This window comes from Gracilinanus agilis, chromosome 2 (genome assembly GCF_016433145.1).
Source record: "Gracilinanus agilis isolate LMUSP501 chromosome 2, AgileGrace, whole genome shotgun sequence".
NCBI classification, from domain to species: Eukaryota; Metazoa; Chordata; class Mammalia; order Didelphimorphia; family Didelphidae; genus Gracilinanus; species Gracilinanus agilis.
The window spans coordinates 152,097,444-152,113,088 of NC_058131.1; the positions used below are offsets into that span (position 1 = coordinate 152,097,444).

The 15,645-nt window shown below is 37.1% G+C and overlaps 1 protein-coding gene across 1 annotated transcript in view; it reads right to left on the reverse strand.

Moving 5' to 3' along the window:
• LOC123233397 (two pore calcium channel protein 2-like) overlaps nucleotides 1–15,645 on the reverse strand; it is a 57,022-nt gene that overhangs the window by 11,633 nt on the left and 29,744 nt on the right. The window contains exons 8-10 of the mRNA XM_044659511.1: nucleotides 8,256–8,382; nucleotides 4,627–4,828; nucleotides 2,529–2,673 (exon numbers count right to left, since the gene is read on the reverse strand). Coding sequence (XP_044515446.1) covers nucleotides 2,529–2,673; nucleotides 4,627–4,828; nucleotides 8,256–8,382 — 474 coding nt within the window. The remainder of the gene's footprint in view (nucleotides 1–2,528; nucleotides 2,674–4,626; nucleotides 4,829–8,255; nucleotides 8,383–15,645) is intronic.

The window sequence follows — 15,645 nt, forward strand, 5'->3', positions numbered from 1 at the left end:
TGCAAGGCCTCCATAGCTTAGGTTGGGGCAATGATTAGGTGAAAGGAATTAAATCAATTCCCTTTTTTAAACTCTTACTTTCCATCTTAAAATCAATACTAAATAAAGATTCCAAGGCATAAGGGCTAGGCAATGGGGGTTAAGTGAACTGCCCAGGGTCACACAGATAGGAAGTTTCTGAGGCCAGATTTGAACCCAGGACCTTCAGTCTCTAGGCCTAGCTCTCAAACCACTAAACTACTCAACTGCCCCTGGTATTAAATTAATTTCAAATAATACAGAGCAGAAACTAGGATGACAAAAAGTTGTTTATTCTGGGTACTTGGAAGCAATAAAATTGCATTTCTTTAAATAGTCTCTAAATTTGAATTACAGGATAAATTGGCCTTACTTCTCATTGGCATGAAATCCACTGGGTCATGTTTGGTCTCAGAGGAGGAGGAAATCTCAAAAGCCATCCAATTCAACCTCCAACTATATAGAAATCTCAATAATATTCTGGAAAGATAGTCACCAGCCCAATCTTAAAGACTTATGGTAATCGGGAACTAACAGCTTCCTGAAGCAAACTATTGCACATTTGGACAGTTTTCTAATTATTAAAAAGTTTTCCCTTTACAGTAAGCCTAAATCTGCCTCTGTTTCTTCTAGCCACTGTACCTAGTTCTCCCTCCTAAGGCTAAGCATAACAAATCTAATTCTGTTTCTACATGGCAACTTCTCAAATACTTGGGGATGTTATCCATCCCTCCCCCCATAAGTCTTTTCTTCTCTCAGTTAAACATCCCCAGTTCTTGGAAACAAAATAGATGTTCAGTCATTGAGGAATGGCTAATACATAAGTTATGGTACTAAATGTAATCAAATAATATTAAGCTATAGGAAAGAATATAATGACTGTAGAGTGGCATGGGAAAATAGCTGAATTGATGTATGATGTACATCATCATGCAAACACAGGAAAATTACATACACATTGACTACAAAATATAAATGGAAAAATAATCACCAAAGAACAATGAAAACTGGATGCTGCTAAATTATAATAATCATCCTCGGTCCCAAAAAAGAGATATGAAAAAACACTTCTTTGTGGTTTCTTTATTTCATTCTTCAATAAAAGGGACAGTTTTGTGGGAGAAGCTGGAGGAATGGAAAAGCTAAGAATAGAGAAAGGAATTGGACTTGTGTTTCCACTGGGATAGGGAACTCTCAAGTGAAGAACTTCCCCAATGCAAATTGGGGAAGAATATAGTAAGAAATGTGAATGACATAAAATCAAAAGAAGATTATAAAACTATTTTTAAAATAAAAAACTCCAGTTCCTTCAACTTGCTTGGGGAATATGGAAAGCAAACAGAGAATAACAGTCCAGGATTGTTAACAGTGAATATCTCTCATTAGCTAGAAATTGTCAAGGAAAAGTTCCTGCCCCATAACAGATTCCCAGACCTTTCATGCCTTCTTAAACTTAAATATTAAGTCCATCAAAATGGGTATGGCTCTTTCCTTTAGCTAAATACTTTAATTCCTCCAGTTCTGAGAACCCAAAATGTTCCCTCCTGCACCACACCGTGATTGAATTTTAAGCACAATATTAGGAGAAATATAAATCAATCTCACAGATTCACTGGATTAGAATAAGCTTCAATCCCAATATTATAGCCATTTTATAAGCATAAACCATACATCTAGGGAATGCCAATTATTTTTATTTTATTAGGTTAGTGTTTAAAATATGGAAATATAGAGGTAGTACAACCGTACAATTTTTGGCTGTACTTTCAGAATAAGTTCCCAGTGTTGTGAGGAAGATTAGATTAGCTAGTGATTAGGAATTAAGTTGTACATAGCAGGAAGACTAGATGGTAGTTATAGAAGATAATGGCCCAAATTTAAAAGTCAGATACATAAACAGATACATACACATATACACACTACCCTTTTTAATTAAAATCAAGCCTGGCATATCTAATCCCAACCTCTTATTTCTCAGACAAAGCTAACATACTGAGCAATAACAATAACTGTCATTTATAAGGTGTCTTAATAGGTACAAAGTGCTCTATACACATTTCATCTGATCATAGCAATCCTCTGAAGTAGCTACAGCAGGGATTATCATTCTTATTTCACAAATGAGAAAACTGAGGGTTCAAGAGGCGAAGTCATTTGACCAGGATCACATGGCTTGTGAATTTGGGAGTTGAGAGAAGCTTAGATTTGAAACTTATCTCTCTATGTCTGGATTTCTTTTTTTTTTTTTTCCACTATACTACACTAGGGATAACTTACCTGTGAACTTTGGCTCTTAAAACACTAACTTCCATTCATTCCAATGGTCGTGAAAAAGAGACAGAGACAGAAAGATACAGAAAGAAAAAGAGGAGGTGGAAGAGAAGTAAAGGAATGGAAACACAGGGGGAAAGAAAGGGAAGCTCCATTCTAATGCTAATGCTAATCATAAGAAACCATTTCTCATCATCATCGCCACTGCTCCCCAGCAAAAAAAGTGAAAACTAACTTACCTATGTCGAACTATCTTTTGTATAAAAAGACTTCCTGAAGACTTATACACGTAGGGCATCCAGATCTCCAGGGGATGTCTTTTAAATTTCATAGTAATCACTTGAATGTTCAATAGATCGGCTAATCTTAAAAAGCATTTTTTCTCTGCAATACAAAAATATCCCCAGACATCAATGGAAGCCTCCATACTAAGGCCAACTGGCAAAATCTAAATTTTATGTAGAAAAAATGTTTCTAGCTTCTAGCTTTTGTGGTGGCAAAGAATTGGAAACTAAAGTGATATCCCTCAACAGGGGAATGACTAAACAAATTGTGGTATGTGATAGTGATGGGATTCTATTGTGCTATAAGAAATGATGAACAGGATGATTTCAGAAAGAGCTGGAAAGACCTATGTGAACCGATGCAGAATGAAATAAGCAGAACCAGGAGAACATTATACACAGTAACTGAAATACTGTGGAATGATCAACTGTGATAGATTTAGCTACTCTCAGCAATACAATGATCCAGGACAATTCTGAGGGACTTGGGGAAAAAGAATACTATCCACCTCTAGAGAAAGAACTGTTGGAGTATATATGCAGATGAAAATATATAATTTATCACTTGATTATTTGGGTATATGATTTGGGGTTTTGGTTTTGTAAGATTATTCACTTACAAAAATGAATACCATGGAAATATATTTTCAGGGATAATACATGTATATCCTAGATTGAATCACTTCTCAGCTCTGAGAGCAGGAAGGGAAGAAGGGAAGAAGACAACATGAATCATATAGATTTGGAAAATGTGTAAATTTGTTATTAAAATAAGATAAATATAAAACTAAAAAAATAAATCTTATATAGAGGAAGGATGGGGAAGAAGGTTCATTAGACTTCCCCAAATCAGCTAAGATAGGATTTTAGAGTTGGGAAGTCAGGACCACTTCTAATAGGTAGAAGCTGATCATCTTTAGAGATCATCTCATTTAATCTCTCCATTTTACAGGTGAAAAACTACAGCCCAGAAATAAGACCTGCCCATGGTCATATATCTAATTTATGACAGAATTAGGATTAGAACCCAGGCAGTTAGGTGGCACAGAGGATAGAATTCAGGGTCTGAAGTCAGGAAGCCATTTCCTTAGTTCAAATCTGTGGGAAGCCAATAAAAGAATAGATAAAAATTTGAGACTTCTCTTTTGACCCCTTTTGTGATCCTTGTGATTTCTTGTTGAAAAGTATTGTGGCCTTATTGAAAAGCTTTAAGTTCCTAATAACCAGCAGTTAAAAGGTTAACATTCTTCCCCTTTGGTCAGAAATGCAGCCAAGGCCGAAACCTTAGTTAGCAGGGGCATTTGCCTCTGAGAAAAGTATTCTCAGGCTTGGTGATAACAAATATAGCTGAAAGTCCAGCCTGGTTCTTATCTTCACCTTGAAGCTTCTAAGCCGTGTTGTATTGTCTATGTTAAAAATATAGTCCTGTGGAATTGTGGGAAACTATCCTTGTGCTTTTGGATGAAAGGGAGTTTGAATTTTCATATATAATAAACTTGTGACTCAATGGCACTTCGGAGAAGCAGCTATGAGTTAACAGTCAAGATCGTCTCCCTTGCTGTCCTTATCAGATTATCAGAGATGATAGCTAGATCTTGAGACAAATCCAGTCTCAGATACTTATTAGCTTTGTGACCTAGGCAAGTCACTTCACCCTTACCTCAGTTCCCTCAGTAAAATGAGCTGGAGAAGAAAACGGCAAACCTCTCTAGAATCTTTGGCAAGAAAACTCCAAATGGGGTCATGAAGAGTCAGACACAACTGGAATGACTCAATAACAACTGTCTAAGAACTTTAACTCTTTTCAGTCTATGAATACAGGATAACAGCTGACCATCAGTGAATGAGAAAAACTACCTGGACATTTATACCTGAAATTGGAAGCATATTGGGGGAAAAATTATTCCTTTTGTCAGACTAAAAAAATCTTTCCCACAGGTGACCTATCAGCATAGACTTGAATATTTAACATTATCCCCTCCCCTCTTCTCATCCCCTTTCTAAGGAAAAGGTGAAAGGCTTGAGGGCCACTTTATTAATTTTGAATACTCACCCACATATCCCTTCTGCTCCTCATCAGATATCCTCAAGAGGAGCTCACGGTGAGAATTGCTGATGTCAGGTGCCACAATCTTTACTAACTGCTTCCAAGGGACTTCCTTAACAACAAACTCTGAGCCTTCCTTGGTCTTCAGAATATTGAAAGCCTCTATCATTTTGTGACGTTTCATGTAAGCCAGTTTTCGAATCTCATTCTAAAAAACATGAAGTTTTGTTTTTGTTTTTGTTTTTTAAGAGAAAGGTAGGTTCCTATTTAACTAGCTTTGTGGTAACTCTGGGATCCAGCCAACCTAGTCTTCTCTCTGTTCCTCAAATGTGTCGCCATCTCTCATTTCTCTGTTTTTTCACTGGCTGCACCAGATTGCTAAAAGCATTTCCTCCCATCTCACGCAGTCTCTGTCTCCCTTTAAGATGCAACTCAAGAACTATCTTTTCCATGAAGGCTTTCCTAATGCCTCCAACTGCTATCTCCCTCCCTTCCAAACTCTCTTTGTATATCATTGTATAGACTCGCTTTATATTTATGCTGTATCTTAACAGATATTTATTGTCTCCTCCATTAGAATATAATTTCCTTACCACTTACACTGTGTTTCATTCTTTGAACTTATATCCTCAGTTCCTAGCACTTGTAGATATTTAATAAAGTGTAGGTATTTTGTAGGTATTGAATAAATACTTGAGGGAGTAATACTGATATAGAAGTAAAGGAAAAACGGAAAGTGGGCTAACATCCATGCATGATGAATAACAACTCCCTCTCTCACTGGCATAAACAGAAGCCACCTTACCTGCCTGTGTGCAATGTAAATGTAAGCTCCTGTCAAGGCTGACACTTTAAAGGACTGAAACAGAATAATAGATGACAGATAGCTTGGGCCTTGTCTAATCCAGCAAGAAAGAAGAGACATAAAAGAAAGAAAATTAGGGATGTTTCTAGGAAAGAGAAAGACCCAGAATTCAGTTAGTTAGGTCAGGAGGGAAAGAAAGAAGACAGCTTGGGAAGCAAGGCTGGGCTAGAGAAATCTGAAGTTCAGGAAGACAGGCTGTGGAGACCAATAGAATATAAGTCCTCGAGGATTTATAGTTAGGTCTCTTTTGTACTTGTGTCCTCAGCACCTAGCACACATGGTAGACAGTTAATAAATATTCATTCATGAAGAACAGCTGATTTAGCATGTCAGGCACCATTACAATAATATTCAGGATGAAACCTGAAGTTATGCCAAAGAATTAAGAAAAAGGCATGGTTTCCTCATGGATTAGGAGACCAAAGACAACTTCCATGTATCAGAGCAAAAAGAGAGATACTAGATTTCCTGGGGATCCAGACATGAAAAGATCTGAACTGGGAAAGGGTTAGACTCTCACACTATCTATCATTTTTTAACCTATATAGTTTGTATTCTTTGAGTCCTCCTATTACAGTGGTATTGGGGAGAGGGAGTAATAACTTCCCCCTTCTCCAAGGACATAACCCCATAGAGCATCCATTAGGACCTGTACTCGAACTCCTCTGTCAACTCTTGAGTCTTGTGGGGCTCAGTGCTGAAGAACTCCCACTTGGAGATAACATGTAACCTCTAGGGGCCTCACATTTCTTTTTCAAGTATAAAAGAAGATGATTGGATTGGCAAAGCTCCTTCCAAAGGATGTTCCTACTTCCTTCCACAAGTACCCAAAACACATATAAATGTGGTTGGTGATGAACAAGAAAAAAGTGAGATGAACAAGAAAATTTGAAAAGACAAAAGCAGGTAGGTTACCATAGTGATTTGAATATGCTATTGGCTGGACAGCTGTATGCTTCCCACAAAATCTGCCTCATAGAAAACCTGAAACAAGCTGCTAAAATTAGTATTCTATTGCAACATTTTCCTATAGATTATTTTTCCTTTCAAAAAGATCCCACTGGAGGAATGTATCCTATGTTTAGTCCAAAACAGTACTTTTTTAAAAGTTTCATTTTATTTTTAAATCCTTACTTTCCATCCTACTAATAACTCCAAGACAGAAGGGCAAGAGCTATGAGATTAAGCTAGGAAGTATCTGAGATCAGATTTGAACCCAGGTCCTCCTGACTACAGGCCTGGCAATATATCCTCTGTGCTATCTATCTGCCTCCGTATACTTCTAATTCCTCATTCTGCCTTCAAGGTGGATCCAGATTCTTTGGGTAAGCTTCTTCAATGCAGTGATTTTATAGTTTTTTTAATCTTTGTATCTCCAGTCTAGCACATGGAAGATCCTTAATGTATTCTTGACAAACTGAATTAAATTCTCAAAGGAAGTACATTCTAGCAGGTCCTACCAAGCTAGAGAAGCACATAATAGAACTAAAACAATCTCTTTTTCTATTGATGGGAACCAGCCTCGCTAAATTTGAAAGGGTAACTACATTAGGGCTGTTCATTGGAGAACGCATATTTCTGGACAAGTCCACTTGTGGAGTTGACCTCCTGGGGCATGGAAAGAATTTCCATTAGCAGAAGGAGTACCTACACTGATAAATCACACTTCCTTAGCGTAAAATTCCAATACTTTTACCAAAAATCATAGTAGATAGAAAGCCAGTCTTGGAGTCAAAAGACCTGGATTCAAGAGTTGCCTACATGCCTACATGCACACATGCAGACTGTGTGACCATAGGGTAAATCATAATCTCTTGGTTCCCTGGCAACTAACACTAGAAATTGCAGAGCAAAAACTAATCTGAATCAGTAGCCAGGAAGTTCCTCACAGAAAGTTCACTATAATCATAGATCCAATCTCCCTCTCTTCCCCCTAACTACCTCCTTCCACACTTCTCTTCAGTATTTCTAAAGATAATAAAAATAATAATGGCCAACATTTCTATAGTCCTTCTAAGATTCACAGATCAGGTACTCTATATATGTTATCTCATCTAATCCACGCAGCAGTTTAATTCAATTCATTAAGTATATAGTAAGGGCTTACCATGTGCTAGACTCTGGAATGGAAAGACAAAAACTGTTATTGTCTTTGCATTTAAGAAGCTTACTCAGATGACCTTTAAAGCAGAATGTGGAATTAAAAGTTAAAAAAAGGAACCATTTTTATTATTATCTCTATTTTACAGATGAAGAAAAGGGATCCAGGAGAGGTTAAGTATTACTGTTCAGAGTCATACAGCCACTAAGTGTCCGAGGCAGGATGTGATGCCAGGTCTTTCTGATTCCAAGTCCCTTGCTCTGTCCACTATGTCATTTAATGACTGTTAACCTTAATGAAAAGTGTCCTACTTAGTAAAAGGGATGATGAAAGATCTGTGTCTTCAGGCCCTGGTATGGGAATTTTTCTTATTAATACAAACTAGAAACCAGTCAATAACTTAGTATATGAGTTCTACATAGAGATAACTCAATGTCCTAACATTAGAACAATTTTTTCCTAAAAGAAGGAAGCCTTCTTCTTAACTTTAAGCTCTTGAGCAATAAGCAACAGAAGGGATCAGCAATAAAATCATGGTTAAAAGTCTCTAGAATTTTGAAGCACATTTTTGATGATATTAAAAAACAAACTATAAGTGATTGATCATCATTTCTTTGCCCCAGCAACCAACCACCAATGTTCCTTGCCCTTTTGCCTCCTATATGTTACCTTTAAATGTTTTCTGTAGTTGTTGTACACAACAGCTAGAAAGACAGACATGAAGATGTAGGTATTGATGACGATGTAGGTTATGAAAAAGAGAGAATATCGCCAATCTAAGTTGTAAGCAGGCATCCTGGAGAGGAACAAAACAATGTAAAATTGAATTGTTTTTAAATTTTTTATTTTCATCTTAATCTTTTTTAATCTTATTTTACTTATCTTATTTATCTTATTTTAATCTTATTTTAAACTTAATCACCCCTTTCACTTCATTTCTGTGCTTCTCTCAAGCAAACAACTTCTTATACTACAAGTATGGAACTAGAATTGGAGGTAGTCCATTGTAATGGGAAGAGTCTTGGATAGGATGATGAGACATTGGACTACAAGTCCTCACTCTTCCATTGACCCACTGTAGGATCTTAGATAAATCATTTCTCTGCTCTAGAGGTGTTTTGTTGGGGTTTTTTTGCATTTGCAAAATGAAGGTTTTACTCAAGATTACACCCCTTCTAGTATCTGTTTCCTTGACTTCTACGAGGGTCATAGAGAAAACACCCCTCCATCTACCATACAGTCAGTGCCTAGCATAATACCTGGTACATAGTAGGTATTTAATAAATTCATTCATTTAGCTGCTCTCCTAAAAGTAGAATATTGTCCAAAATGTCACTGTAACAGTGGAAGAGCATGCATGGAACTGAGCTGAACTCCCCTGGTAACTTCCAGGGACATAAGCTCATCACTGAAGCATTTCAAGTGCTCAGAGATGAAAGCAGGAGCATGTCATGTTCTGGATGTTTCTTTCACTTGTGTTTCTTTCCTTGATCATAGGAGACAAAAAAGCAGCTCTGAGATAGAAGTAGCCTCAGAGACAACCTTATGAGTTCTTGAGATCAGAAGTTCCTAGGACTCTTCATCAAACCCAATTGGTAGCTGGAGTTTTCTGCAACTATGCTGTTTTCATAGAAGATGACCATTGTCAAGAGGATGACTCCAAGCCAAATCCAGCTTGCCAGAACACAGGAACATCAAGGCAGTTGAGGAGATGAAGGTAAAAGGGCCGCTTAGTTAGCACCCAATAAAATGTTTCAGATTTTTGGAGCTTTGAGGATTGACTTCCCAGGAGATTAGGACTAATGAATTATGGTATCGTGTCTTATGATTTTATATTTTATTATATCATTAATGAGTCTTTTGAACATTTCTTTTGTGTAGAAGAACCAGTGATATACATGAATTTTGAATGCCTGAATAACTCCTGTTAGGAGGAATCCTAAGAAAAGAGGTAAACCGAAATCTAAAGTGATTTTTCTCTGGGTCTCCTGGGTGTGTGAGGGACATAAAAAGCAAGAAAGAGCCTTGCACCCCTCTTAAAGTCCAGGCTCCCCTAAGATTGAAGCTAGTCTGAACATGAGCCCAGAGCCAGGGTCCCTTAGTAGAAGGGATTGTTTTTTGTTACATCATCATCTATTTATTCCTTTTGGTTAATTGCTATCTCTCTAGATATCTGCTTTTAATATTAATATGTTCCTGGAACAAACAGCATATCAGGATTCCTACTGGCATAGCAAGTGGTTACTTAGGGGGTAAAAAATCTAGAATAGAAAGCAGACTTTAAATATTTCAGAATATGTGCATTTTTTAAAAATCTCCCATGTTGCTTCTGATTTTTAAAGAATCTAGTTTAGCTCTACTTCCTTAATTTAAGAACTTGCTAATATCTAGTATTAAAAATCCAATACAGTAAAATATTTATTAAGAACTTAGAAACAGCTAGGTAGAACAGAGGACAGAACACCAGGCCTGGAGTCAGGAGGACCTGAGTTCTAATCTAACCTAAGACACTTCCTAGGTGTGGAACCCTGGGCAAGTCACTTACCTTCAATTAAACTAGACCTTATCATTGTTCTGCTTTAGAATCAACACTTGGTATCTATTCTTTTTTTTTTAACCTTTACTTTCTGTCTTTGAATCAATCCTATTTATTGGTTCCAAGGCAGAAAAGCAATAAGGGCTAGGCAATGGGGGTTAAGTGACTTGCCCAGGGTCACATAGCTAGGGAGTGTCTGAGGCCACATCTGAACCCAGGACCTTTCATTTCTAGACCTAGCTCTCAAACCACTGAGCCACCTGGCTGTCCCTATTTAGTAATGATTCTAAAACAGAAGGTAAGGTTGTTGTTTTTTTTTTTAAATCTAGCATGTTCAAGGTACAGTGCTAGATACTATGGCAATCTGAGATAAATTAAACCTGGTCCTGGCCCATAAGGAGCTTATTAGAGTCTAATAAGGATTAATGAAGTAATAAATAACTGTACTTATGTTAGTTCATATCATAACAAAGATACAAACATATTACTATGCAGATAGAAAAGAATGATAAGGTGGGAAGGGAGAAGGATTTTTTTTTTAAATCAGTGAAGGTTTCAATCCAATCTAGCAAGCATTTATTAATCCTGTGTAAGGCACTGTTCTGGATGATGAGGACTCAAAAGAAAAATCAAACCTGGGATCCAGTGTGAAAACAGTCCTTGCCCCCCAAATGACATTCTTTGTAGAGATATAACGTGTAATAGATCAGGTACCATCATAACTTAAGGAATAAGGAAAAGGCAATCATAACTAACAGGAGCAGAAGGTTTTCCATAAAAGGCAATAAGCAATGAGCTAAGCCTTTAAAGAGGTTCAGGATCCAAAGAAGATGAGATAGGGAAGGAATATATTCTAGAAACACGGGACCACCTGGGCAAAGGTATGTAGGTGGGATATGGAATGCTGAGTTCATGGAAGTGAATGTAGTCTAATTTTGGCTAGAACATAGATTGCATGCAGGGGGAAAAAGGTTGAAGTCAGCTTGTAATAGGTTTTAAATGCCATACAGAAAGGGCAGCTAAGGAAGCTCAATGGATAGAGAGCCAAGCCTGGAGACAGGAAGTCCTGTGTACAAATCTGGACTCTCACACTTCCTAGCTGTGTGACCCTGGACAAGTCACTTAAGCCCAAATGCCTAGCCCTTACGCTGCCTTGAAATGGATACTTAGCATCAATTCTAAAACAGAAGGTAAGGTGTTTTTTTTTAATTCATATAGATATATTTTTATCCTAGAAGTAACAAGGAGACCACAATGTCAGAGAGTTTAAGGATGAGGAGTTAACATTTGAGTTGGATGTTGAAGAAATGATCAGATTTCACTAAGTAGAAATGGATGTGTAGAGGAAGGACAAGAAGATTCTGGTTAAGATTCTACTTCAAGCAGGACTTTTATACCTTCTTAACTCAAGCTGAAGTAGCACAGTATGTGCCATGACTAGCAACCTCATCCTGTATAACATACGCAGTAGGGGAAGAAAAATCAGCAAATTAATTCATTGCTGAAGATATTATAGGAACAACAATGTTTTTAAAGGTAAATAAATATGTCATGTCAATAAAAGATGTCTTGCCTTCTAGTAAAGTCATTGTTGGAGCAACTAGGTGGCTCAGTGGATAAAGAGCCAAGCCTAGAGACAAGAGGTCCTGGGTTCAAATCTGACCTCAGATACTTCTTAGCTGTATGAACCTGGGCAAGTTATTTAACCCTGATTGATTGCGTTTACCACTCTTCTGCCTTGGAGCCTGTACTTAGTATTGATCCTAAGAGGGAAGGCAAGGGTTTTTAAAAAAGACATTAGGGTTCATATTTTTGAATTTCCACAAGAATGCCTCCATTTCCCATACCTTCTACTTTATAATAGGAAAACAGGCTCAGAAAACATTCTGCTGTAATTACTTCACCTGTAATCAAGCTATGAGTTGATGATACTTCATTAATAGAGAAACAAATAGAATGAATTTGTCAGATATTTTCTCCCCGCTTTGAACTGGCTTATAGACCTCTTCTTTAAGAATTCCCAGAATTTCAAAACTAGAGGATCCCTTCAGAGATCATCTAGAACAGTGGTTCCCAGACTTTTTTGGCCTGCCGCCCCCTTTCCAGAAAAAATATTACTTAGCGCCCCCTGGAAATTATGAAACTATTTAATGAACTCAGAATAGAATGTAATACAAAAAAAAAGTGTGGCCATCACCGCCTCCCTGGATCGCTGCAGCACCCACCAGGGGGCAGTGGCGCCCACTTTGGGAATCACTGATCTAGTCCAACAATACTCTGATTTTACAAAGTTAAACAAACTTCTACATTTCCCTCATATCATCAAGCTTTGAACATCTGCAGCATTCATGTGAATGACCCTCCAACTTCAACACCAAAGACTTTCTTCAGCTCCATTCCAATCACTCATCAGTAGAGTCATAACTGAAATCTTATCATTCAAAACTGACCACAAATTCCTTTCCCTTTACTTATTCCACTTCTTTAGTCCAGCTAAACATAGTTTTCATGCTAGTCATTTCTTTTAGTGACTTCACTATACTCCTCATTTAAATACTCTTCTGGTTTTACCATGACAATATTTTCAATAGCATCTTAGTATTTCTTAGCTGCTGGATTTCTCATTCTATCTTCCTCATGTATTCATACTGTTGGGTAGACCCTAACTTCTGCTCCCAGAGAGCCAACTAGTGCTGGAACAAGTCATGAAAATAGCTATTAGGTCAAGTATGAGTTCATATTATTTACCATAAGTCAGATATTAATTAATTAATACTTGGAAATCAGCTCTTGTTTTCATCATCAAGGATATATAAAATTATAATACAGATAAAAAGCATATGGTTTTTCACTTATTTATTTGGGTATATATATGGGGGTTTGGGTTTTATAAGATTGTTCACTTACAAAAGTGAACAATATGGAAATATGTTTTGCATGATAATATATGTATAACCAGATTGAATTTCTTGCCAGCTCTGGGAGTGGGAAGGATGGAGAGAGGAAGACACTTTGGATCATATAACTTCGAAAAATTTATGTGGAAATTTATTACATGTAATTGGTAAAAAATAAAATAAAATAATGATGAAAAAAGAATTTATAATATTAGAAAAGGGAGGTAGGCTAGTTATGCTGGGAGAAAGAAAGTAGAACATCATCCTGGGTGCTGCCTTATTATCTTCAAAATATTAAGAGAATTAGAAGTGGACTCCAGTATGTTAGATGTATCCTCTCTAGTTAATTTTTTTAAAGCTATAGATAAATAATCCCACAGAATGGGGCATGAAGCAATTGTAATCTGTACTGGTAAAGGGAGTATTTGTGATGATAAGAATATGAATTTATCAGATTATAAGAGTACGAACTCCCTATTCCATTATTCACAATTGATCCATTTATGTCTAATATCCTTCCTACAAATTGTTTCTTAGAAGCACTTTTCCTTCCAAACTCCTTTCTAGTATAAATTTCTACATGAAGCCTTTCCTGATTCCTATCAGCTGTTAATAACTTTCCTCTCCCAAAAGCCATCTTGTATTTATATTACCCGCTTCTAAACTATCCCTCAGATTCAAGAGTACCTGGTATTCTGCATTCCTAGAACTGTAGCTGATTGATCCCTACCAATTTTCTTCCTTTTTTTTTTAAACCTTCACCTTTCATCTTAGAATCAATACTGTGTATAGGTTCCAAGGCAAAAGACCATCAAGAGTTAGGTGATAGGGGTTAAGTGTCTTGTCCAGAGTCACACAGTTAGGAAGTGTCTGAGGCCACAGTGTGCTCCCTTTTAAACAGTTAACCATTCCCCTGAGCCCATAGGAAGAGTCAACTGGAACTGAGAGTATAATGGCAGTCAAGCACTCATGTTGGAAACATACATAGCCAAAGTAACTCACTCCTCTTATAATGCAAGACCTCAATAGTTCTTTCCTCATATATTCCTCATGTTGGCTGTTTCCTGTTTGGAAGGCTATCTGTTTGGGTCTTTCTGGAAAGAAAATGTTAGATGTACCCTCTCTAGTTAGTTAAAAAAATTTTTTTCTGCTCCCTGTCTCAAATTGAGAGACTCATTCAATTTTAATTACCTCCTCCAATAAAGACTTTTTTCCGCATTGTAAAACAATACAGAATATAGGAGCCTATTTATATTTAGGTCAACACCTCATTATCTGCCCCTTGCTTTATATGATAATATCTCTAATATACACATTTTAATTTTGCTTATTTTTAGGTACACATCTTGTTGTACCTTAGAAAATGTAAATATTTTGAGGGTAAGGAGTTTTCTATTTTTTTCTTGTATCTCCAGAACATAGTAAAGTGCCTAGCCCAGAGAAAAAGCTTAATAGATGCTTATATGTTAATAAAAGTTCATTCATTCTCTAATGAATTACAAAATGCTCAAATGTTACCTCCTCCACCAAACCTACCCTAATCTCACCAACCAAAGGAGGTTTCTCCTTCTTTGACGCTTCCACAACATCTTATCATTATTGTTATTGTTGTTATTATTATTAAATCTCCCTCTTGTTATTTTAATGTGTCCCATTTCTTATCTTCCCTAGTAGAATATAAATTCTTTGAAACTTAAAAGTGGAGAATATCTCTTAGACATCATTGTATCCATAGTTGTGCAGGGAGACCCTCCACATAGTAAGTACTTAGTAAATGCTGAATGGATGAGCCTCCTCTCTTTCCATTTCAGATCTACAGAATCCATTATGGCTTATCCCCTCTGGATGGGTCTTGTGGAATCATTCCTGCACTCCTTAGCACTCATGATCATAGCAGATTGGTCTTTTCCTTTAAAAAAAGAATCAGATGGAGGCAGCTGGGTAGCTCAGTGGATTGAGAGCCAGGCCTAGAGATGGGAAGTCCTAGGTTCAAATCTGACCTCAGACACTTCCCAGCTGTGTGACCCTGGGCAAGTCACTTAACCCCCATTGCCCAGCCCTTACCACTCTTCTGCCTTGGAGCCAATACACAGTATTGACTCCAAGATGGAAGGTAAGGGTTTAAAAAAATAAAAAATAAAAATAAAAAAAGAATCAGAATCTGTATGGCATGTGTCTCTGAAGGACAGAAGTCAAATTCTAATAGCAAGACCTTACTATATTTATAAATTAGCTGAACAAATTTAAGTTCAAAAATACATTTCAAACACTATTCATGCTTTCCACCAAATAAATAAATGAAGATCACAGCATCTCCCCTATCTCATAGATCTTCCCCATCACCCATTTAGAAAGAACATAGAAAGGGGCAGTTAGCTCAGTGGATAGAGAACCAGGCCTGGAACTGAGTGGTTCAAATCTGACCTCAGATACTTCGTAGTTGTGTGACTCTGGGCAAGTCACTTAATCCCCATTGCCTAGCTCTTACCATTCTTCTGCCCTGCAACCAATACTTAGTATCTATTTTGTGAAAGGAAGGAAGGAAGGAAGGAAGGAAGGAAGGAAGGAAGGAAGGAAGGAAGGAAGGAAGGAAGGAAGGAAGGAAGGAAGGAAGGAAGGAGAAAAA